Here is a 26,828-nt window from a genome sequence, read left to right as displayed (position 1 = left end):
TGCTTTAAAAGTTGTAAGGACTGCAGCCATTAAGAGATGTTGGGGGGCCCCAAGATGACCTTTTGCACCGGGGCCCATGAGCCTTTAGCTACACCCCTGCTAGCAGATGTCCATGATATTTATATCTGTATCCTGTATGGGGTATGATAATCCTTCCAGAACATTCTGTGACCCTAAAACAGAGGAATACAAAAACTTGTGTTAGTTATGGTATCTGTTGTACTATTTGAGTAGCCTTTGGTGAACATTATCAGCTGAGCATGTAGTTGAACTGGATGAGCTAATTGTGAAGGGTTTGGATTTCCATACTCAGGTATCTCTCGTAAGGTTACTGACCTGGTGCCCAAAATTGATATGGTCTGGCAGGTAGTCAGACATCTTGCGAATTCCCTGGGGTGCGGTTGCTGCTTCTTCTGCCACTATGTTGGTGGCTTACGTGGTGCTCAGCTGAAGAAAAAATAGTCATTAGTAAAAGTATTAGCAGTGGTGAATTATAATATGATATACCATAAAATTTAATGCAGTTTTGACACTTTTTTGACACTGGTTACTGCAAAAACTGCTACAAAACTGCGATGTGCAGCGACCCTGAAAGTTTAATTAAGTGCAGCAACTGCACATATATGGTCACATGACTATATCTGCACAAGTAAGTCCTGAAGCAAATGTTTGCAGGCCTGTCATTATAGAAGGACCTAAAGAGATATGGTCACATGATTGTATGTGTGCAGGTCCTGAAGTACAAGGGCAAAGCAGCAAGGCTCTAGAGAGTAGGAGAGTCTAAACTGCAATGTACAAGGTGCTGCTTTCAGGTCTTAGTTTAGCGGGTCTGCTTTGTGGTCTGTATTATTTAGGAGTCTAGTCTGGGCTTTAAAATTATTTAGGAGTTTGGGATGTGGTTTACTTTTATTTAGAGGATTTGTTCTGGGATCTGTATTTATTTTTAAGGGTCTGGTCAGGGGTTTGTATTTATTTCATAGTCTTTATTATAGGGTTTGGTGTGGGGGCTGAATTTATTTAGGGGTCTGATCTGGGGTCTAATGTTATTGATTGTGCTATAGAGGCTGAGGAGAGCTGCAGAAGTGGTGGCCAACGATGTCTCAACAGTAAATTCTGCAGTCAGGAGAAGTCATCATGAAGCTCTGGGTCAGATGGAGAAAAAAGGAAAGAGAACATCTAAAATCATAGAAGATATCACCTGTGATCAGTGTAGTTATAGAGGAGCTGTCACCTCTCCTGACATGTCTGTTATAGTAAATAGTTGTGTTCCACCAAAAGTATGTAAAAAGTCTGTGTAGTCCACGCCTAATTGCTAGCTGTGTGTTACCATTTCCCTTGTCAGGAGGACATGTATCTATATAGTCTGATACTGTCAGAGATGATTGGATACTATCAATGTGTAGGAATACAGCGCTTTGAGAATGTGGCAGTGCGGAAGAGGGAGGGGGCAAGTGTGGGAAACACCTTAAGACCTGTGGTAGACTTAAAGGGGTTCTGTCATAAAAAAAAATCTATACTCACCTATTCCTCTACAGGCAGACTTCTTATGACATCTTCTCCTCGCTATCTTCTCCAGTCCACAAGCCGGCCAGCTGGTTATGCAGTATGTATTCCTCGCATTGTTTTTCCTTCAGGTCAGTGAAGGTCACGTCCCTGTGACATAGTGTTTAGTGGCTAGGAAGGAATGCCGATCTATTGCAGAGACAGCGGGCATGCACAGTATCTGCAATAGCTCAGCACTCTGTTGTAGCCTGTAAACTAGTGACATAGCGTACATTGCTGGGCAGAAAGCAGACTGCCTATCAATGTCCGCTTCGTCACAGGAAGCAGAAGAATCAGCCAGCTGGAGGTGAGGTGACCCTCCGGGACTGCAGGAGACAGCAGAAGATCAACAAGGAGAAGATCTGGTAAGTAGACTAACGGGGGAGGAATAAGTAAGGATAGAATTTTTTTTCAATGACAGATCCCATTAAATCTGCCACTGACTACTAGTTGTAGTAGTGGTAGTTTTGCTTGGCTGTGGCTTCCCTAAAATGTATGGAGGACTCTAGAAAACATGTAAAAGTGATATCCAACTAACCATTTATTACCTAATGATGTGTGGCCTGGCCTGAGCAGTTGCCCTTCATCCGTAGCCCACCACCATTTAAAATGATTTAAAGCAACCTTCCAGTACGGGGACAAAATTCTGTTGTGAGACGGGAGAGAGAGGGATTATATTACCTGCAGTTGTTCTTCTCTGCTGTCCAATCAGAGAGCAGTCCACAGGTGCATTAAGTAGATAAAAAATTGCTGCAGACATCTTGGAAGGCTGCAAACAGGACCCAAAAGAGGTGGCTTGGAGGGGTGGCAGAGAAGAACAACTCCAGGTAAGATACCCTCCTTCCTCTCCTGTCCTAGGACACAATATTGTCCCAAACCAGAGGGTCGTTGTAAAGACATAACACAACCGTTTATCCATGGGTTGTAACGTGGAACTCATACATGGGTGATGGGAAAGACAGCTGTAATGGCTCCAAGTGGTCAAGTGGCATCCAAAGATATAAAAACTCACCTGTGTTTTGCAACTCTCCATAGAAGCCTCTGTGTAATAATATGGGGCCCCTATAACTCCTCAGAGAGGAGAAGGAACCTCAGTTCTTACCTTGTGATAAGATTGCTGGCAATACCCGACTGTCTGGACTTGTTTCTTGCACAGGAAAAGGCAGATCTAGTAAAAACGGATCAAGAGATAATAATGATGCAGAAAATCATTCACATATAATTAATGCTCCTATATGTCACTTATGTGCATCCAGGACAGCATCTGAATGAGCAGCGGCCACACTTGTCCGTCGCCACTTTATTTATCTCTATGAGACTCCCGTAGATAGCTAAGAGCTGTACTCACTTTCATCAGGTCCTTTCTGTACTGCGGTCTGCACTGCTGCACTCTTCTCCTCCTATCTTGGACTTAATGCTTACCAACAGGGACGAAATGGTTGAGGAAGTATGGGTGGCTGGAACCCTAGGAGGCAGTGATCATACTGTCCTTGAATTTTGGATAGCAAGGGGAAGAAGACCTGAGAAGACTCAGACCTCAAGATTGGATTTCAGATTTTATTGGACACAGAAAGAGGATAGGAAGAATCCAATGGCTGGATGTTCTTAAGGACAGAAATGTCCAAGAAGGTTAGGAAATAATGCAAAATTAGATTCTCAAAGCACAATCGTTACCAATCCCTAAAAGAAGGAAGAATGGGAAGCATTTAAAGAGACAAGGATGAATGTAGGGCAAATGTCAGAAACGCTAAAGCTAATAATGAATTGAGGCTTGCAACAGAGGCCAAAAGCAATAAAAGAGGATTTGGCAGGTATTTCAAAAGAAAAGTCAAAGATGCTATTGGATGCTTACAAGATGAAAATGGTGAATTGGCTAAAAATCATGTTGAGAAGACCGAACTTTTAAATTTCTATTTTGTATCTGTGTTCTTTCAGAAACTAAATGTAACATCAACTGATCTTCCCTGTGCTATTGCAGAAAGATTGCATCCTATCCATAAGCAGAGAAATGGTGAGAAAACACTTAGACAACTTAAATGAATTCAAGTCCCAAGGTCCTGATGAATTACATCCTAGGATACTAAGGGAGGCAGTAGAGGTAATTGCTGAACCAATCGCTGTGATCTTTGAAAATTTATGGAGAACAGGAGAAGTCCAAGAAGACTGAAAAAGGGCAAATGTCCCTATCTCCAAAAGTGGGTAGAAGATGGATCCAGGAAACTACAGGCCTGTGAGCCTGACTATACCAGAGCCAGCATGGGTTTGTAACAAAGAAGCCATGCCAGACTAATCTAATTTGCTTTACAACATAATCACAGACTGGGTTGATTGGGAAAATGCAGTAGATCTAGTATGTCTTGACTTTAGTAAGGCATTTGACAAAGTATCTCACACCATTCTTATTGAAAAAATGACTAAATATGGGATTGACAAGGCATGTCAGGGATTGTACCCAAGACCTCATGTACTCCACTCAGCAGCTCTCCCTGCTGAGTCATCCAGATGTCTGGACAGTTCCCATGCATAACCCTGTTCTTGTTCCTAGCTCCTGCTCCTGGTTCCCAATTGGCTCCTCCCTGTTCCTTAGTGGGATTTCCTATAAAAGCCTAGCCCTTCCTCCACTTTCTTATGAGATTATTGTGCCTCACAGCAATAATCAAGGTCCACTTTCTGCCTGCTCCTCTGCAACCAAACTGAGACCTACTGCTACCAACCCCTGGCATTCCTCCTGGCAATGTTACCTGCTTCCTCCCTTGTATTGCGAACTGAGATCTATTGCTACCGACCCCTGGCATTCCTCCTGACAACGTTACCTGCTTGCTTCCTTGTACTGTGAACTGTGATCAACTGTAACTAACTCTTGGCTCTCCTCTGACTACACTCTCGGTCTGCACGGGCAACAACACCGGAGGCTCCAACTATGAACCAGACTGCTTACGAGGTAACTGTTGGAGGAATTCACAACTGGCTGATTGATTGTACTCAAAGAGTCGTCATTAATGGCTGTAAATCCAATTAGAAGAATGTCTCAAATGGGGCACCACAAGGCTCTGTCCCAATGTTGTTCAACATTTTTATAAATGATCTGAAAGGAATTGAGAGGAAACTGATCAAATTTTCGACGACACAAGGCTAGGAGGCATAGCTAACACTGTGGCAGACATGATGATTTGTCAGCGTAAAATGTCTATTGATTTGTAATAAACTGGAAGTATTACACAGCTGTAGTGATTTGACTCTATAAAGGCTAATGACTGCAGAATTTCATTATGGTAGTTGCTGGACAATGGCATGGTGAAAGATGTGTGTTTTGTGACTTCAGCCAAATGTGGAGTTCTGCTGCATAAGGAAAGAGTTAAATCACAGTGCTATATGTATTGCTTGTGTTCATCTTGGATGTTTCCCCAGCCCTGCCCCCACACAGAAACTTCTTAAATAACACAGAAACTACTTAAACAATGACTGCCACGTACACAGAAATTCCTTCAGCTAGACCGCATGCTGAGGGGACAAAGTCCACACTACACAGGACTTGAGAGAAGGAGGAGAAGGAGGCTGGGGATTCTATATGACCCAGCAAATAAGAATATGTATATGTTACTGATGTAATCTGTTAAATGCCCATAAAGGGCAGGTATCATGTGTTTCAATAAAATTAGGGCTCTGAGGATTATAACTCAGAGAGCTGGTTGAGATTCAAGGCTGATGACTTGTGTCTGACTGGTTTCTTTCATTACGTGTGCACACTAGACAATTTGGAAGCTACAGAATACCCTGAAACCTGCTGGAGGAAAATATGATCCAGTTCAATTGGTGTCCCTGTGTGAGCAGGTGGATTTGTGAAGAGTCAGAGTCTGGAACGTATAGAGATCGACAGATAACACGCGGAACTCAGGGGCCCCAAAATCTACAGAACACGGTAAGATTACTTTATGTTAATCTACCGATGTGAGCTGACTTCTAATTGTTAATCTGCCTATATCTGATCCAGACTAGACCTTCACTGACAGGCAGGTAATAACTCTAGTTCTGTCTACCCGAAAACCACTGTGTAACCTGCCTAGGGGTATTCTGTAAAGATTGTGCATACAAGACCAAGAGACAAATTCTGTGAGGGTTAATGTGCGTAGACAGGCGGACTTGAGTGTATAGCAGGACATAGTCTGTGTTCCTATACGCTTTGAGGGCGCACGCCAGAGGGGCGCACACTCCTAGGTAATAGAGTGAGTTCAGGTAGTTTTAAAATACGCGTATTCACCGGTATGATCGAGCGTGTTATGTTCTCATATGTGAAAAGGGATACGCAGGATTATAGCCGTATTGGGTGTTGGCTAGATAATACTCCAAATATTGTTGAGGTCTTTATCACTGAATATAATCGTCAGTCTCTATGTATAGCTAAATTTCCTGTCCAAACTCTGTGCAGGGAGTGCTGTTGGGGATTACTAGTAGAGGGTGGGCTGTTGCAAAGGTAGGTGAGATATATACCTTGAGCCGTTGTGGGTATTCTCCAGTAATCCCATCTGTTTTGTCTGTTTGGTGTTATAGAATTAATGTGCATTGTGATTTGCGAGGGATATAAGAAGAGATGGTAGACCTCTTTCATGGGATAATCAGGGAGAGAGAGATGATCCTAACGTTGCATATAATCAGTCATTAAAGACTGCATTTGTAAGTGGAGTAAAGAAGGAAACAGAAGGTTATATAATGAGGTACATGGTTACCCTTAGGATGGGATCATTGCAGGATGTTTTGGAATATGCAAAACATGTAGAAGCGTTTTACAAAGAAAAGGATCAGGAAAGTTTTCAGAAGATAGGCAGGGAGGCCCAGCAGACAGAAAAGGTTTTTAGATTGCTAGGAGGTTGTGTAATATAGGAAAGGGATTCACGAGCAGAATTGGGTGAGGGGAGGAGGAAAGAGTGTAGTGGAGGATATGTATTGCCTGTATCATGAACAATGTAATGCCTTTGTGTTGACTATAGCCCATCCCTATAATGGCGGCCGCACTTGCAATGTCTTAAAACCCCCACATAGTGTGACTCTGCAGCAAGTATGGTGAACCCTGCCCCCATCTTGAAATTACTTCCCCCCATATGCTCACTTTCAGGGTGTGTGATGTTACTTCTGGCCATTCCAATCTGGGATAGGACTAAGCCCCGCCCCTTCCTCCTCCAGCAGCTATCTTGCCTCACCTGGGAGATTTGTAGCCCCGCCCCTTTCTGCCTTTCGCGGCCATCTTGCTGCACTCGGGAGGCCTACATTCCCCAATGCCACTGTATCCAGTGCTAACATCATGATTGTCTGAAATAAGGTCTTGTTTGACCAGACTTTGTTACACTCCAAAATGTGGCCACCTTGGATGTGTGATAAGTTCAGGGAAACAAACCTTTGTTCTTTCTGAAGATGCAGCTTAGGACATAGTAGATGACTAAGCTGGTTTATAGTGTATGGAAGATTGGAGTTGATGCATGGGGGACAGAGGCCAGGGACCCATGAGCAGGGGACGCCCTCTCATGGTGTGTTCCCAGGGGCTCTGTTTTCCACTGCTTGCTTCTCCAATGGATGTTCAGACAGATGATGTTAAGGAAGGCTCCTACAGATGGAATAATTTCCCTCTAGTCACCCAACAAACTTTTTCACGCAATTTGATGAAGTAATTTTGGTTTTTATGTGAGAAAGAGGGACTGAATTGCTCAGAGAAGGATGTCAATTAATCCGTATTCTTTTGTTTTTTTCCTTATGTCTTTGTATATTCTAGTGTCAGTCTACACTGAAGCTATAATTATATTCCGACAGGAGAGTGAAAGTTAAACATTGAAATTCCCTGAAATACTATTTCGATGGGTGACTGTAAATTTTGCTTGTATTGCGCCCCCTTGTGTTAAAAATGCTAACTGCAACCTGAAAATAAAAAAATCTAAAGGATACTTTCACTCAGACTTTGCTGCATACAATGTCACCATGACCTACAAAGTGCTTGTTTTTGTGCCTCTTGGTTTCCTTTTTCAATGTTGTACTAGTTTGAATGCAATTATTCTTTTTTCCATTGAGTATTCCGGTTCAAAAGGGGGGAGGCATAGGTGATCTAGTTGTTGTAGATCAGCTATTGGGTTTAAAAAATAAAATAAAATAAAATAAATGAAATAAGATAAAAAGGAAATAAATGATTTTGTGCTATAAGATTCTGATCCATGTGAAATAGAATATCAACATGATTATTTAGTACTGATACAGTAAGAAACTGTAGGTATGCAAACAGTTACAGGAACTTCTGTTGACAATGCATATGTTGAGCTTTTTGCAGATGGTACCAGGGTGAGGATTGATGACTCCACATCGGATATGCAGTGGTCACACAACAAGATGTCCTAGAAGCAGAAGCTCTGCCTCCGCATGTCTCAGCACAAGAAGCGGAACTGAAGGCCCTCACTGAGGCGTGTAGAGTGGCGAGAGGTAAGACGGCAACCCCTTACACTGACTCCTGGTATGCATCTTGCATAGCTTATGATTACGGCCCAATATGGAAGGCCAGAGAGTTTTTTACCTTAGCAGGACAAACTATTGAGAATGGTGCAGCGGTGCAGAGTCTCACAGAGGCCCTACTTCTACCTGACAAAGTTGAGTGCTCACACCGATTCCTACACTGGAGAAGTGAGAGACGACACCCTCACCGACAGCACAGCAAAGGCAGCGGCCCTCAAGCCGTGGAAAAAAGAAGAAAGATACTGACAGCATGAGTCAGTGGCAAAAACTTTGGACATTGACAAAATTTGGACTTTGATATGCTAAAGACTTTACAGTTACAAGCCAGCAAGGAAGGAAAGGATAAATGGACTAATATGGGAGCAGCAGAAACAGGACAGCGTATGGTGAACAGTCAACAGCACTTGCCCACCACTGTTCCTGTATCCCATGATGGCCCAGCTGGCGCATGGAGAGACCCACCGAGTAAAGCAGCAATGACATCGACGCTTGAAAGAGGATGGGCGACTTCTGGGTTCTCTGTAGCTGCTGCATCATTTGTCCGGTTTAGCATGATCTATGCCATAGGTGAGACAGGGCAGAAGTAAATTTGCCACATCACACTTGCCGGGACCACTCTACCCATTTCAGGGATTGCAAATCGACTACATTCAGCTCCCACTTGTTGGGAAGTATGAATATGTGCTTGTTGATGATGATGTCTTTGCAGGTTGGAGGCCAACCCTGTTACCAAGGCAAACAAGTAAGTAACCGCAAAGAAGCTCATGAACGAGGTAAACTGGGGATATGGGGTACCAGAAGTGATTCAGAGTCAGACAGAGGTACAAACTTCACAGGTGAATGTAACACGTCATGTCTGCTCTGGGTGTATCCCAGGCCTTTTACACACTCTACCACCTTTAGAGTAGTGGAAAGGTGGAGAGACTTAGTGGCACGCTAAAAAGCAAGATACTTAAAATGACGCCGAAAATGGGGCTACTTTGAAAAGACTGTCATCCAATAGCCCTATTCAGTGTTAGATATGAACCCAGGGGGGATCTTGCATTATCTCCCTATGAGATTGTTTGGGCTAGCCCCAAGGCTAGGTTGCTACTGTCCTCAGCAGTTACAATTACAATCTGATGTGTTGACTAAGTATGTGATTTTCATTGTTAAAGCACTAACCAAAGCCTATGCACAAGTGTTCTCTTCCAGACCCAGAGGCAGATACTGGGACACATATCTTGCAGCCTGGGGATTGGGTGTGTGTCAAGAAGTTCCTTAGGAAGCACCCTCTTGAGCCCCGATTTGATGGTCCCTACCAGGTGCTTCTGACTACTGCCACAGCTGTGAAACTAGCCGAAAGACTTACATGGATCCACGCTTCATACTGTAAGAAAGCTTCAGATCCGGGAGACCAGTCTTAGTTCTGCCGAGGACATTATTCTGGTTAGGGCTAGTGAGAGAGGAGGGTGGCAACTGGAATCCTTAGTCGGAAGAATATGAGGGTATGGTTATCGTCTGGTATAACTCGTCCAACACTCAAGTAGCTGCATATTCCTTCGACTATTGTACTGTGGTCCCGTGTCTAAGCGCAAGATCCCACCGCGGACCAGATTTAGCCCAGTCCAGCTGGTTATATGACTTATATACCCGGGGAATACAATATGTTTGCGCCACTGATAATGTCTGGGGAGAAGACTGCCGTTATTGGGGATCAGTGGGATGGAACACAGGAACAGACTGGTCCAATAAACCGAGAAGTGCCTTAAATAAGAAAGATAAGAGCGGGAAATCCCTAATTAGTCGTATAACCCTCCTTGAGAATAATAAGGACAGCAGGTATTGGAAGGCTGAACTTCGTATGTTGCTTGGTTTTAATACGGTTTTTACACTAACCATGGGAAATCCAAGCCCAGGGGACTTACAGTTTGGGAACATACGGGTACGGGAGGACAGATCCCTTAGGGAAGTTTAAAATAAGGGATATGGTAGATGCACCCGAATGGAAGCCTTCACTTAGTCCCGTGCCCATAATTAACCCCCTCTGCCGTAAGATAAAGACCTTGACGAACATGATGATCATAGCCGACCCTACCTTTGAGGACACCTTGACAGTAGAGACTGGCTACTCTGACCAGAATCTCTGGTTGGAGTTGATGAGGTACAATGCTAACAGCAGTAACAAGTCTAACTGTTGCGTGTGCGGTAGTGCCCGACCACACTCGGGGATGGTCCCCCTAAATCTCCTTGTAGATGCTAAAGAGTGTTTCCTTAGTTTCGTCGTTAGCACTTCCACCAATTACACTGCTTGTGAGAAGTGGAAAAAGGAATACTCTATAACTACCTAAGTGTTTTGCACCGGAGAGAGTATTATTGACTACCCTGGAAACTACACCTGCCAGGCAAATGGGCAGGGTGGAGGGAGATTTTTGGGGAACTCATTAACGGGTATTGCACCTCCTACAGTACGATAGGAGGGGAATGGATGCAGAATCAGGTCCAGTCCTTAGGAGACGTTTACTGGCTTTGTGGAGACATGAGGTGGAGGACCCGCCTGGAAGGTAATTGGGCAGGGGAGTGTGCTTTGGTAAAACCCTTATGCTCCTCCACATCCTGTCAGCCAGCACTGAGGATAATGAGGTTACCCCCAATAGTTACTTTATCTCAATCCAACTCTGTCTGTGTTTTGTGGTTTTCTTGTCATGTTGGTCTATCCTTGTTTTCTGCATAGGTACGGCAGTTCCTTCCAGTCTTGTCACTAGGTAGTGTAGGGTCAGTGTTGGTGGCCTGGACCTGTCCACCTTCAGGGCTATCTCCAGGAGGGACATTGGTGTGGGTGAAGATCAGGGAGTCCCACGCCGTGCGTACCTGTGCACACTACTAGTATTGTAACATTATACTAGAGCGAGAAAAGAGACTCCTGGTGGTAGTTTTGATCTACACGTGTACATTGACGTCATAGGACAGCCAAGGGGGGTACCTGACGAGTTTTAAAAATTAGAGACCAAGTTAAAGCTGGATTCGAGTCCATTTTTCTGATTATTATGGTAAATAAAATGTTGACTGGATTAATTATGTTTATTATAATTAGCAACGGTTTATAAATTACATTAGAGATGCCTTATAGGGACTAGTCGAGACCAATAGGACCTACCTCGACTATGACTTATCAAAATAGAATGGCCTTAGATATGATTTTAGCTAAAAAGGGGGGTGTCTGTAAGATGATAGGGGAGACTTGTTGTACCTACATCCCAGACAACACGTGACCCGCGGGTAAAGACGCAGTTGCCATTAAGAAGCTGACCGCACTAAGTAAAAAGTGCTAACCTTTGGGAACAGTACTCGCCATGGATGAGCGGGTGGCAAAGGATCCTGGCTCAGATGGGCGTCGCTGTTGTATGTGAACTGATTATCTTTTCCGTTCTAGTCTGCTGTGTTATCCCGTGTCAGAGAGACCTGTGAAACTGATGCTGGAAAAGCCGCCCCCACAATGAGTTTGCTGGATGTATCTCCAGAAGGAGTGGACAAGTCCTACACCCCCTTGAAGACCCTAAATCGAACCTTCAACACGCTCCAGTTATAGGCTCACGTGCAGAGAACTGTGAAAATTAGATGGAGAGTTAGAGGATAGACATTTTAAGGGGGGATTGTGGTAAACAGGATGATTAGTTAGCGTAAAATGTCTATTGATTTGTAATGAACTGGAAGTATTACACAGCTGTAGTGATTTGACTCTATAGAGGCTAATGACTGCAGAATTTCATTATGGTAGTTGCTGGACAATGGCATGGTGAAAGATGTGTGTTTTGTGACTTCAGCCAAATGTGGAGCTCTGCTGCATAAGGAAAGAGTTAAATCACAGTGCTATATGTATTGCTTGTGTTCATCTTGGATGTTTCCCCAGCCCTGCCCCCACACAGAAACTTCTTAAATAACACAGAAACTACTTAAACAATGACTGCCACGTACACAGAAATTCCTTCAGCTAGACCGCATGCTGAGGGGACAAAGTCCACACTACACAGGACTTGAGAGAAGGAGGAGAAGGAGGCTGGGGATTCTATATGATCCAGCGAATAAGAATATGTATATGTTACTGATGTAATCTGTTAAACGCCCATAAAGGGCAGGTATCATGTGTTTCAATAAAATTAGGGCTCTGAGGATTATAACTCAGAGAGCTGGTTGAGATTCAAGGCTGATGACGTGTGTCTGACTGGTTTCTTTCATTATGTCTGCACACTATACAATTTGGAAGCTACAGAATACCCTGAAACCTGCTGGAGGAAAATATGATGCAGTTCAACACTAGAGAAGAGAAAGAGAGGATTCAAAAGGATCTTGGTAAACTTAAACAGTGATCAGCGACTAAGAGAATGGTATTTAAAAAGGAAAAATCCAACTTTCTACAACGGGGCAAGAAAAATAAAAAAAGCACATAAAGAATGGGAGGAATTGAGCTAAGCAGCAGCACATGTGAAAAAGACTTGGGTATACTAATAGATCACAGACGACTGAACATGAGTCAACATTGTGATGCAGCAGCAAAAAAAAGCGAACACAATTCTGGGATGTATTAAGTGAAGCATAGAGTCTAGATGACGTGAGGTAATTGTCCCCCCCTACTCTTCCTTAGTCAGACCTCATCTGGAATACTGTGTCCAGTTCTGGGCATCCCAATTTAAAAAAGACATAGACAATATGAAGCAAGTACAGAGAAGAGCTACCAGGATGGTGAGGAATGGTTAAAGGATGTTTAGCTTGCAAAAAAGAAGGCTGAGAGTAGACATAATGGCTGTCTACAAATATCTGAAAGGCTGTCACAGTGTGGAGGGATCAGCCTTATTCTCATTTGCACAAGGAAAGACTAGAAGCAATGGGATGAAACTGAAAGGGAGAAGACACAGATCAGATATTAGAAAAACTTTTTGACAGTGAGGGGAATTAATGAGTGGAACAGGTTGCCACGGAAGTTAGTGAGTTCTCCGTCAATGGAAGTGTTCAAACAAAGGCTGAACAAATATCTGTCTGGAATGATTTAGTGAATCCTGCATTGAGCAGGGGGTTGGACCAGATTGCCCTGAAGGTCCCTTCCAACTCTACCATTCTATGACTCCAACTCTGTTGACCGGCTACCACTTTGCGGTCATGTGCTGCTCCCAGGAACAAAATCTAAGTGGGTGGGAAAAGCGCAAACATTGCTACTGCACATACCATGCAATAAACATGATGAGAGCAGTGGTGGCATCAAATCTTATATCACATCGCAATATTAAAGGGGTTGTACTAGAATTGCAAGTTATCCCTTATCCACTACTGAGACCCCCACCAATCCAGAGAACAGGGATCCTGTGTGCTCCATCCTCCTCACTGCGGGCTTACTGCACCCCCCGCAGTGAGGAGAAGACTGAGTGAAGCACTGGTCACGCAAGCACGCTGCCACTCCATTCATTTTCAATGGGACTGCCAGAGATAGCTGAGGTACAAGTGCTTGGGTACTTCTGTAGTGGCCCAAAGTCACTGGGGCCCCTCCAGAATAAATGCTATATGGAGATTGTATTGTCTTGTGCTTTGTCTGGTATAGCATCTTTAATATGGAATGAATCAGCTAAGTGTACTAATGTTTGCAGGAATGAAAGGGTTAACGTCTGCAAATGTGTTGTCTGTGTCTGCAAAATGTATCGTTCTATGTTGTGAGATTGGATGTCATGAGACCATGATTCACTTTTAAGTTTGCAAGAAGGTGAGAGCAAGAGAGAGCATCAGTCTGTCTGGAAAAGGCTTTGCAAGAGGTGCAGATGTTTTTGGACCCCCGCAGACATTGAACGGCCTGTATGTGAATGATGGAAGAGGCCAAGTGATTTCCCGAGAGTTGCCCTGGGACTACTGCCCCCAGGAGTTCTTCCAATTAAACAGGAAAGAGGAGATCACCATGCAGCCCCGAGGGTCGGCTGGAAGTGCGAGTGTTGATGGATGGATTGAGAGTCCAGCGGAGTAAGGAGTTGGTATATTTGAAAACAGTCCACGTTTTTTGGCCACTTGTGAGCTGCCATAGTTAAAGAAAGGCCATAGTTGTGCTTCACTATTGAGCTGGCATATTCAGGCACAGGCCACGTTTTTGAGTCTCTGGTTAGCTGGCACAGTCAGAAACAGTCTATGGTTGTGGGTTACGCTTACATTGTTAGGAACGTCATGTTTATGGGTCATTGCTGAGGTGGCATAGTCAGAAACAAGCATGGATTACTGGTGAGTTGGCACACTCAGGAACATGACACAGTCATGGCTTGCTTGTGAGCTGCTATAGTCAGGAACAGACCACGTTTATGGTTCACTGGTCAGCTGGCATAGTCAGGAACAGACCACATTTATGAGTCACTAGTAACAGTGTGTAAGGCTGAAAAAAGACATCCATCCATCTAATTCAGCTTATTACCCCCAAATGTTGATCCAGAGAAAGGGAAAAAACTATCAGGTAGAAGCCAATTTTCCTCATTTTAGCCCCTCTTGTATTCTATTAGTGAGTTCACCATCACCACATCCTCAGGCAGAGTGTTCCATAGTCTCACTGTAAAGAGCCCCCTTCTATGTTATGTAGAAACCTTCTTTCCTCTAGACATAGAGGGTGCCCCCTTGTTACAATTACAGTCACAGTCTTGGGTAGAAATAGATGATGAAAGAGATCTCTGTATTGTCCCCTGATATATTTATAAATAGTTATTAGGTCGCCCCTCAGCCATCTGTTTTCTAAACTTAATAACCCCAATTTTGATAATCTTTCTGGGTATTGTAGTCCGCCCATTCCATTTATTACTTTAGTTGCCACCTTTGAACTGGCTCAAGTTCCGATATGTCCTTCTTGCGTACCGGTGCCCACAACTGTCCACAATATTCCATGTATAATCGGACCCGTAACTTATAAAGAGGAAGGACAATGTTCTTGTCATGCGCCCCTAGATCTCTTGTGATGCACCCCATGATCCTATTTGCCTTGGCAGCAGCTGCCTGACACTGGTTGCTCCAGATAACAGATAAGCTTACAGATAACTAAAACCCCCAAGTCCTTCTCCATGTCAGTGTTACCCAGTGGGTTCCCATTTAGTGTGTAATGGTGACATGTATCTCCTGCCCGTGTGCAGAACCTTACATTTATCAGTGTTAAACTTAATTTGCCATTTTCTGCCCGATCTCCCAATTTGTCCCGATCCACTTGCAGCCGCATTCTGTCCTCTTGTGTTAATTACTTTACATAGTTTTGTATCATCTGCAAATATTTATAAGTTACTGTACAATCCCTCCACAATGTCATTAATACATATAAAAAATAGGGCCCAACACTGCCCCCTGTGGTACCCCACTAGTAACCCCCTCCAATACAGCCCCCTGTGGTACCCCACTAGTAACCTCTCCAATACTGCCCCCTGTGGTACCTCACTAGTAACCTCTCCAATACTGTCTCTTGTTGTACTCCACTAGTAACAATGCTCCCTCCAATAATGCCCCCTGTGGTAGCCCACTAATAACCTATCCAATACTGCCCCCTGTGGAACCCACTAGTAACCCTTATAATAATGTCCTCTGTAGTACCCCACTAGTAACGGTGACTCTTCCAACACTGCCCCCTGTGGTACCCCACTAGTAATGGTGACCCAATCAGAGTATGTACCATTTATAATCCCCCTCTGCTTTCTATCACTGACCTGTTACTTACACTTTCACACACATTCTCCCCCAGACCAAGCATTCTCATCTTATATACCAACCTTTTATGCGGCGCAGTATCAAACACTTTGGAAAAGTCCAGATACACAAGATTTAGTGACTCCCCGATCCAGTCTAGAACTTACCTCCTGGTAGAAGCTGATCAGGATGGTGTGACAGCAGTGATCTCTCGTAAACCCATGCGGATACGGAGTTATACAGCAGTTCTCCTTGAGGTCCTGCAGGATGGCATCTCTTAGAAACCTCTCAAATATTTTACCCACAAAATGATTTTATCTAAACAGGCTACACGAGCGAAGACGAGATTGTGAATGAGTTAGCGGTGACGTCACTCGCTCGTGCGCTGGTTCAAACGAGAATCAGCTCATGTAGAAGGGCCAGTAGTGTTCCCTCACCATCGCTCTGCTTACAGTTAGATGGGACTCTTCTAGGCCTTCCATAGAACAGGGAAGATCAGTTGATGTTACATTTACTTTCTGAGAGAACTTTCAAATTTGAAAGTTCGTCCTTCTCATCATCATAGAAATCTATGTGAGAGCGAGAGATTTTCAGACCAGATGTGGAGTTGACTGGGGACACTACGGGAACCGAGGAGTGGAAACGTATAGAAAGTACATCCACCGGCTCACCGTTAACTCCCCAAAGTGCACCATAACTTAGTTTATGGTGCTGTTTGTTGGTGACAGTTTCGCTTTAAGCCAGGTCACACCTGGAATCCCAAAAACTGACACCACATACGACTCACAGTAATCCTCCGAGAGAAGGAATTTTTGCCCAGTAACTACCTGTCTGGTTATCCCTTAGGAGATCCTGTCCTTCTTGGCTGGTCTCGCACTGAGGGGTCTCTTCAGATCCATGTTCTTCATTCCATTCTAAGAAAAACAAAATCAAAGTGGGTTACTAGACAGAACTAGGAATCCATTAGACATCCCAGGACTAAAGATCCGCATTAATAACATTTGTTGTACTGTGTTGATCCAGTCTAGAACTTACCTCCTGGTAGAGGCTGATCAGGATGGTGTGACAGCAGTGATCTCTCGTAAACCCATGCGGATACGGAGTTATACAGCAGTTCTCCTTGAGGTCCTCCAGGATGGCATCTCTTAGAAACCTCTCAAATATTTTACCCACAAAATGATTTTATCTAAACAGGCTACACGAGCGAAGACGAGATTGTGAATGAGTTAGCGGTGACGTCACTCGCTCGTGCGCTGGTTCAAACGAGAATCAGCTCATGTAGAAGGGCCAGTAGTATTCCCTCACCATCGCTCTGCTTACAGTTAGATGGGACTCTCCTAGTCCTTCCATAGAACAGGGAAGATCAGTTGATGTTACATTTACTTTCTGAGAGAACTTTCAAATTTGAAAGTTCGTCCTTCTCATCATCATAGAAATCTATGTGAGAGCGAGAGATTTTCAGACCAGATGTGGAGTTGACTGGGGACACTACGGGAACCGAGGAGTGGAAACGTATAGAAAGTACATCCACCGGCTCACCGTTAACTCCCCAAAGTGCACCATAACTTAGTTTATGGTGCTGTTTGTTGGTGACAGTTTCGCTTTAAGCCAGGTCACACCTGGAATCCCAAAAACTGACACCACATACGACTCACAGTAATCCTCCGAGAGAAGGAATTTTTGCCCAGTAACTACCTGTCTGGTTATCCCTTAGGAGATCCTGTCCTTCTTGGGTAGGCTCGCACTGAGGGGTCTCTTCAGATCCATGTTCTTCATTCCATTCTAAGAAAAACAAAAACAAAGTGGGTTACTAGACAGAACTAGGAATCCATTAGACATCCCAGGACTAAAGATCAGCATTAATAACATTTGTTGTACTGTGTTGATCCAGTCTAGAACTTACCTCCCCGTAGAAGCTGATCAGGTTGGTGTGACAGCAGTGATCTCTCATAAACCCATGCGGATATGGAGTTATACAGCTGTTTTCCTTGAGGTACTCCCGAATAGCATCTCTCAGAAACCCCTCAAACATTTTACCCACAATAGAAGTTACATTTAACATTCTTTGAATTCGGGGGTGTATGCCATCAGGACCCACCGTACGTATTTAAGAGGCTTTTTAAAATTTTACATTTATTGTTTTTACTCTTATTTCTGAGGACATTATCCCCGTCAGTAAGGTTAGGGCATCTCTGAGCTGATCGAACTTTACCTTCCTATAATCTAGGATTTTTGTAGCTCCCCGATAAAATTCCCTTTTGAAAAACAAATTGAAATGTATTATATTATGGTCAGTCACTTTTTTTTTCAGATGCCCCCCAACTTGAACCCCTGTTATTCTGTCAGGTCTGTGGGTAATATAAAGTCCAGAATGGCCGTCCCTCTAGTTGAGTCCTGTACAAGTTGGGTAAGGTAATTATCTTTAGCAATTGACAGAAACTTGTTACCTTTATGAGATCCGCAGGTTTCAGCTTCCCAGTTTAAGGCTGCCTGTCCATACGCGTATTTTAATTGCGTTCCCCGCGGCAATAATCCGGCCACGGGGAACACAGTGAACGCTTTCCATAGCGTTGCTATGGAAAGTGCAGCCCCCCTGTCCACGAGCGGAGAACTGTAGTGATTCTCCGCTCGTGGGTGGCAAATCGTGATTTGCCGTGATTCTCCGCAGTGAGCCTATCTGTCAGATAGGCTCAGTGCGGAGAACCATCAGCTGGCTCCTGCTCCCCAGCGGCGGCTCCCGCGGCGGGATATCGCTACGCCCGTGGACAGGCAGCCTAAATCTGAATAGTTAAAGTCCCCAATAATAATTACCTCATTTTGATTTTCTGCTTCATCTATTTGTGTCAGTAATAGATTTTCGTTGGCTTCTGTTACATTTGGTTTCCTATAGAAACCCCCTATGAGGATTTATTATTGTTTTTTCCTCAATGTATCACTACCAATAGAGACTCCACGTGTTCATCTCCCTCCCATATATCTTCCTGTAATGTGGGCTTTAAACAAGATTTTACATAAAGACAAACCTCTCCACCTTTCCCACTTTTTACAATCCCTTCTGAACAGACTGTGACCCTGTAAATTCACTGCCCAGTCACTTTCATTGAAACAGGTCTCAGTTATTCCTGCTATGTTGTAGTTTTCCATAGACATTATTACTTCCAGTTTATCAACTTTAGTCACCAGACTTCTAGCACTAGTCACCATACATTTTAGAAGGTTTGGGTTATTTTTTATATTACGTGTATCCCTACTAACTATTCTGCCAGTTCTAACTGTAACCCCTCCCATCCCTACTCTCTTATTTCAGGCCCTTTTACACGGGACGATTATCGTTTGTAGTTGTTCAAAACCCCACGCTCCCATGGGATTTTGAACAATAGTCGCCTGTGTAAATGCATGCAGAGGCTGAACAACCGAGCGAGAGTCAGTCAGTCATTTAGGTTCAGCATACTGAAAACTGAACGACTAGCCATTCAATGTAAACAGCAGCCGTTCAGTTCTGAACGACTGCTGCTTACAGTGAATGGAGGCGGGTGGTAAGAGAGCAGGGGGGGAAAATGCTCCACTGGCTGCCCCCATGCTGTGATCAATCCAGCGATACTTGCTCCTGTGTAACAGCATCGTTTGTCTGACACTCGTCCCATGTAAATGGGCCTTTAGTCCCATGTGACTGTCTACTCTATCTTCCTCTCTGTCTCTCTGATTGCTCTGCCCCAGTCCCTAGTTTAAACACTCCTCTAGCCTTCTAGCCATGTTCTCCCGCAGCAGAGCTGCACCCTTCTCATTGAGATACAGCCCGTCCCTACGGTAGAAGCTGTAGCCAACAGTAAAGTCAGCCCAGTTCTCCAGGAAGCAAAACATCAACTCTAGAACCACTTGTTTACTTCCTTAATCTCCCACTGCCTTTCTTGTGTGGCAGGAGGTACAGGTAGTATTTCCGAGAAAACTGCCTTGGAGTTGTTCGCACTGAGCTTAGATCCTAGGTCCCTGAAATCGTTTTTGACCTCTAACTTTGTCATTGGTGCCAATGTGCACCTTGACCACTGGATCCTCAACAGCCCTTCCAGTAATCTGTCATACCCGATCGGGATGTGCCGAACTCGAGCAACAAGAAGGCAACACACCTTTCGACAACCTCTGTCTTTGTGGCAGATTGCCTTGTTTGTTCTCCTAATAATTGAGTCCCCCACTATCATGATCTGTAAAGCCACCCTGCGCTCCTATTCCCCTTCTTACTGGAGCAGACATTTCCCTGGTGATCAGAGACCACGTCATACTGCAGCAGTGCTAATCCTGTAATGGCATCCCCCTCATCCACCAACCTTGCAAACTTGTTGGGGTGTGACAGTTCAGGACTAACTTTCCTGACACTCTTCCCTCTACCCCTCCTTCTGTCACCTAGCTAGCTGCATGGTCATCCTGTCCTCCTAAACTACCCTCCACCCCCATATCTACCCCAGCGAGTGCCACCTCAGTGAGCAGCAAACTTCAGGTTTCATTGGTGAGCTGGCATAGTCAGGAACAGGCATATTCATGTATCATTCGTTATGCCTGAGGAAGGATCCTAAGTCGGTCTGAAAGCTTACAATAACATCATGTATTTTTGGTTGCCATTAAAAGATATCATATCTACAAGATTACTTGGTTTCTCTTGCTGGGAACAATCACATTTTGCTCTACTGGCTAACACCGTACCAAAACTTTTTTTTAATTGGTCAGCTGGCATATTTAGATACAAGCCTCACCATGGATCGCTGGTAGGCTGGTATAGTCAGAAACAGACTACATTCATGCTTCACTGGTCGCAGATCATTGTTGAGCTTGCATAGTAAGGAACAAGCCATGTTTATGGGTAACTGGTGTGCTGGCATAGTCTAGATCACACATGTCAAACACAAGGCCCGTGGGCCGAATCTGGCCCACCACCACATTTCATGTGGCCCGCCGGCTGTGCAGCAAGTTCCCTTACCCTTAGTGCTGTTGTCAGTAAGGGATCTTCAATCGTCTTGTTCTGTCTAGTAGAGCAGACAAAAATAGAGGAATGCTGATAGCGCACTGACAACGGCCACAGAGGAGGGAAGAAGTCTGCAGAAGACATCATCTCTGGTGCGAGGAGCAGCTGCAGGAGGAGAGTCGCTCAGCACTAACCTCCTCTCACCAGCCCTCCCTGTGTTCATGGCAGCAGATCAGGGGGGAGACATCAGGGGCCCAAGTATGCTGGAGGGTAGCAGCCAGTATACCTGCCTTTGGGACCACATTGGATGCAGGTAAGTAGACAGATTGTTCTATCTGGTATATAAACATATTTGTTTGCCTTGTGTATAAAAATGCAAAAGTGTCTGTGTATATGTAGATATAATATAAAAAGTGTGTATATATATATATTATGGTGTGTGTGTATATATATATATATATATATATATATATATATATATATATATAATGTTTGTTCGCCTGTGCATATATATGTATAATAGTGTGTGTATGTATATATATATATATATATATATATATATATATATATAATATGCAAACACATACTATTATATACACACACACATGTGTACAATAGTGTGTATATTTATGTATGTGTGTGTGTGTGTGTGTGTGTATATATATATATATATATATATATATATATATATAATATAATGTGCGTCTGTGTATAATATATATTTCTATCTATTTTTCTATCTATCGATTTTTGTGTGTGTGGGGGGGGGGGGGTCACTTTTTACTACTGCGGCCATTATAGGGGACACAGTTTGTACTGGATCTGCCCTGGGGGCACTATTCCTACTAAGGCCACCAATATGAGGGACACTTACTAAAGAGGCCACTATGGGGGGTACTATTAATACTGGGGCCACTATGGGGGACCCTATTACTACTGGGGCCAATATGGAGTTTACTATTACTACTTGGACAACTATGAGACAACTAGGACTTCTGGGTCCATTATGGGGGTTGCTATTACTAATGGGGCCACTATGGTAGCACTATGACTACAGAGGCCATTATGGGGGTCACTATGACTACTGGGACCATTGTAGGAGCACGATGACTACTGGGGCCATTATGGGGATCACTATTATTGGGTCACTATGGAGGTTACTTACTACTGGGGACACTATGGGTGACCCTATTACCCCTGGGGTCACTATGGGGACCTTATAACTACTGTGGCCACTATAGGGGACCCTATTACCACTCGGACCACTATGGGGTTCACTATTACTATACAGTCTTACAATTAGAATCGGCACTTTGAAGGCAGCCATAAGGCTGATGTGGCCCTCTGTGAAAATGAGTTTGACACCCCTGGTCTAGATCATACCACAGTCATGGGTTGCTCGTGAGCTGGCATAGTCAGGAACAGAGCACAGTTATGGGTCATTTCTGAACTGGTATAGTCAGACGCAGGCCATATTCATCGTGGGCCACTGGTGGGATGGCACAGTCAGGAACATATATATATACTTGTATGTCATTTCTAAGCTGGCAAATTTAGAAACAAGTGGGTATCTGGAAGTCTTCAGACAGAGGCTGGACAGACATCTGTCTGGGATGGTTTAGTGATCCTGCACTGAGCGGGGGGTTGGACCCGATGACCCTGGAGCTCTACCATTTTATGATTCTATACATCTTCAAATATTATGGCGAGTGGTTCAGCAATTATCTCTGCTGCTTCATTCAGTACCCTAGGAGATAATTCATCTAGACCTGCAGAATTCAATTCATTTACGTTAGCTAAAGGCCCATTTATATGTACTGATCGTTAAAAAACTGTTGTATCAACCAAAGGCGCGCTATAATGGTTACGCCTAACCGCGAGCCATCATGCATTTTTTGTTTGTCGTTCAGTTTCAGCCAGCATAAAATTCATTGGTGGCTCACTCACTTCTGGTTATGATTAAACACCCCGATCAGTGTTATACATAGAATGGGAAGCACAGAACAAGAAGTGAATGATTCTCAACAATGATCTGCCTGTCTAAACAGGCTGCACGAGCAAACACTAGATTGCGAATGAGTTGGTGGTGACGTTACTCGCTCATGAGCTCGTTCTAACGAGAATCAGCTCATGTAGAAGTGCCAGTAGTGTTCCCTCACCATCGCTCTGCTTACAGTTAGATGGGACTCTTCTAGTCCTTCCATAGAACAGGGAAGATCAGTTGATGTTACATTGACTTTCTGAGAGAACTTTTAAATTTGAAAGTTCGTCCTTCTCATCATCATAGAAATCTATGTAAGAGCGAGAGATTTTCAGACCAGATGTAGAGTTGACTGGGGGACACTACGGGAACCGAGGAGTGGAAACGTATAGAAAGTACATCCACTGGCTCACCGTTAACTCCCCAAAGTGCACCATAACTTAGTTTATGGTGCTGTTTGTTGGTGACAGTTTCGCTTTAAGCCAGGTCACACCTGGAATCCCAAAAACTGACACAACATACGACTCACAGTAATCCTCCGAGAGAAGGAATTTTTGCCCAGTAACTACCTGTCTGGTTATCCCTTAGGAGATCCTGTCCTTCTTGGGTAGGCTCGCACTGAGGGGTCTCTTCAGATCCATGTTCTTCATTCCATTCTAAGAAAAACAAAAACAAAGTGGGTTACTAGACAGAACTAGGAATCCATTAGACATCCCAGGACTAAAGATCCGCATTAATAACATTTGTTGTACTGTGTTGATCCAGTCTAGAACTTACCTCCTGGTAGAAGCTGATCAGGATGGTGTGACAGCAGTGATCTCTCGTAAACCCATGCGGATACGGAGTTATACAGCAGTTCTCCTTGAGGTCCTGCAGGATGGCATCTCTTAGAAACCTCTCAAATATTTTACCCACAAAATGATTTTATCTAAACAGGCTACACAAGCGAAGACGAGATTGTGAATGAGTTAGCGGTGACGTCACTCGCTCGTGCGCTGGTTCAAACGAGAATCAGCTCATGTAGAAGGGCCAGTAGTGTTCCCTCACCATCGCTCTGCTTACAGTTAGATGGGACTCTTCTAGTCCTTCCATAGAACAGGGAAGATCAGTTGATGTTACATTTACTTTCTGAGAGAACTTTCAAATTTGAAAGTTCGTCCTTCTCATCATCAAAGAAATCTATGTAAGAGCGAGAGATTTTCAGACCAGATGTAGAGTTGACTGGGGGACACTACGGGAACCGAGGAGTGGAAACGTATAGAAAGTACATCCACCGGCTCACCGTTAACTCCCCAAAGTGCACCATAACTTAGTTTATGGTGCTGTTTGTTGGTGACAGTTTCGCTTTAAGCCAGGTCACACCTGGAATCCCAAAAACTGACACCACATACGACTCACAGTAATCCTCCGAGAGAAGGAATTTTTGCCCAGTAACTACCTGTCTGGTTATCCCTTAGGAGATCCTGTCCTTCTTGGGTAGGCTCGCACTGAGGGGTCTCTTCAGATCCATGTTCTTCATTCCATTCTAAGAAAAACAAAAACAAAGTGGGTTACTAGACAGAACTAGGAATCCATTAGACATCCCAGGACTAAAGATCAGCATTAATAACATTTGTTGTACTGTGTTGATCCAGTCTAGAACTTACCTCCTGGTAGAAGCTGATCAGGTTGGTGTGACAGCAGTGATCTCTCATAAACCCATGCGGATATGGAATTATACAGCTGTTTTCCTTGAGGTACTCCCGAATAGCATCTCTCAGAAACCCCTCAAACATTTTACCCACAATAGAAGTTACATTTAACATTCTTTGAATTCGGGGGTGTATGCCATCAGGACCCACCGTACGTATTTAAGAGGCTTTTTAAAATTTTACATTTATTGTTTTTACTCTTATTTCTGAGGACATTATCCCAGTCAGTAAGGTTAGGGCATCTCTGAGCTGATCGAACTTTACCTTCCTATAATCTAGGATTTTTGTAGCTCCCCGATAAAATTCCCTTTTGAAAAACAAATTGAAATGTATTATATTATGGTCAGTCACTTTTTTTTTCAGATGCCCCCCAACTTGAACCCCTGTTATTCTGTCAGGTCTGTTGGTTAATATAAAGTCCAGAATGGCCGTCCCTCTAGTTGAGTCCTGTACAAGTTGGGTAAGGTAATTATCTTTAGCAATTGACAGAAACTTGTTACCTTTATGAGATCCGCAGGTTTCAGCTTCCCAGTTTAAGGCTGCCTGTCCATACGCGTATTTTAATTGCGTTCCCCGCGGCAATAATCCGGCCACGGGGAACACAGTGAACGCTTTCCATAGCGTTGCTATGGAAAGTGCAGCCCCCCTGTCCACGAGCGGAGAATTATAGTGATTCTCCGCTCGTGGGTGGCAAATCGTGATTTGCCGTGATTCTCCGCAGTGAAACTATCTGTCAGATAGGCTCAGTAGGGAGAACCATCAGCTGGCTCCTGCTCCCCAGCGGCGGCTCCCGCGGCGGGATATCGCTACGCCCGTGGACAGGCAGCCTAAATCTGAATAGTTAAAGTCCCCAATAATAATAACCTCATTTTGATTTTCTGCTTCATCTATTTGTGTCAGTAATAGATTTTTGTTGGCTTCTGTTACATTTGGTTTCCTATAGAAACCCCCTATGAGGATTTATTATTATTTTTTCCTCAATGTATCACTACCAATAGAGACTCCACGTGTTCATCTCCCTCCCATATATCTTCCTGTAATGTGGGCTTTAAACAAGATTTTACATAAAGACAAACCTCTCCACCTTTCCCACTTTTTACAATCCCTTCTGAACAGACTGTGACCCTGTAAATTCACTGCCCAGTCACTTTCATTCAAACAGGTCTCAGTTATTCCTGCTATGTTGTAGTTTTCCATAGACATTATTACTTCCAGTTTATCAACTTTAGTCACCAGACTTCTAGCACTAGTCACCATACATTTTAGAAGGTTTGGGTTATTTTTTATATTACGTGTATCCCTACTAACTATTCTGCCAGTTCTAACTGTAACCCCTCCCATCCCTACTCTCTTATTTCAGGCCCTTTTACACGGGACGATTATCGTTTGTAGTTGTTCAAAACCCCACGCTCCCATGGGATTTTGAACAATAGTCGCCTGTGTAAATGCATGCAGAGGCTGAACAACCGAGCGAGAGTCAGTCAGTCATTTAGGTTCAGCATACTGAAAACTGAACGACTAGCCATTCAATGTAAACAGCAGCCGTTCAGTTCTGAACGACTGCTGCTTACAGTGAATGGAGGCGGGTGGTAAGAGAGCAGGGGGGGAAAATGCTCCACTGGCTGCCCCCATGCTGTGATCAATCCAGCGATACTTGCTCCTGTGTAACAGCATCGTTTGTCTGACACTCGTCCCATGTAAATGGGCCTTTAGTCCCATGTGACTGTCTACTCTATCTTCCTCTCTGTCTCTCTGATTGCTCTGCCCCAGTCCCTAGTTTAAACACTCCTCTAGCCTTCTAGCCATGTTCTCCCCCAGCAGAGCTGCACCCTTCTCATTGAGATACAGCCCGTCCCTACGGTAGAAGCTGTAGCCAACAGTAAAGTCAGCCCAGTTCTCCAGGAAGCAAAACACCTCCTTCTGACATCAACTCTAGAACCACTTGTTTACTTCCTTAAACTCCCACTGCCTTTCTTGTGTGGCAGGAGGTACAGGTAGTATTTCCGAGAAAACTGCCTTAGAGTTGTTCGCACTGAGCTTAGATCCTAGGTCCCTGAAATAGTTTTTGAGGGTCCTCCATTGACCTCTAACTTTGTCATTGGTGCCAATGTGCACCTTGATCACTGGATCCTCAACAGCCCTCCCAGTAATCTGTCATACCCGATCGGGATGTGCCGAACTCGAGCAACAAGAAGGCAACACACCTTTCGACAACCTCTGTCTTTGTGGCAGATTGCCTTGTTTGTTCTCCTAATAATTGAGTCCCCCACTATCATGATCTGTAAAGCCACCCTGCGCTCCTATTCCCCTTCTTACTGGAGCAGACATTTCCCTGGTGGTCAGAGACCACGTCATACTGCAGCAGTGCTAATCCTGTAATGGCATCCCCCTCATCCACCATCCTTGCAAACTTGTTGGGGTGTGACAGTTCAGGACTAACTTTCCTGACACTCTTCCCTCTACCCCTCCTCCTGTCACCTAGCTAGCTGCATGGTCATCCTGTCCTCCTAAA

At 44.1% G+C, this 26,828-nt stretch overlaps 1 protein-coding gene across 1 annotated transcript; it reads right to left on the bottom strand.

The window, feature by feature from the left end:
• LOC136577958 (sodium/potassium/calcium exchanger 1-like) lies at positions 1-26,717 on the bottom strand. Its single transcript, XM_066577869.1, has 9 exons — positions 26,633-26,717; positions 24,064-24,150; positions 23,195-23,281; positions 17,386-17,472; positions 16,518-16,604; positions 15,858-15,950; positions 2,645-2,710; positions 337-447; positions 1-173 (listed from the first exon to the last, which is right to left on the bottom strand). The coding sequence occupies exons 1-8, from the start codon at positions 26,715-26,717 to the stop codon at positions 371-373; spliced, it is 669 nt and encodes a 222-aa protein (XP_066433966.1). The 3' UTR covers positions 1-173; positions 337-370.
• Positions 26,718-26,828: the final 111 nt, after the last annotated feature.

Source organism: Eleutherodactylus coqui, chromosome 8 (assembly GCF_035609145.1).
Source record: "Eleutherodactylus coqui strain aEleCoq1 chromosome 8, aEleCoq1.hap1, whole genome shotgun sequence".
NCBI lineage: Eukaryota > Metazoa > Chordata > Amphibia > Anura > Eleutherodactylidae > Eleutherodactylus > Eleutherodactylus coqui.
Note: the sequence above shows the minus strand (reverse complement) of the source record. Positions and strands in the feature narration are given on the sequence as shown.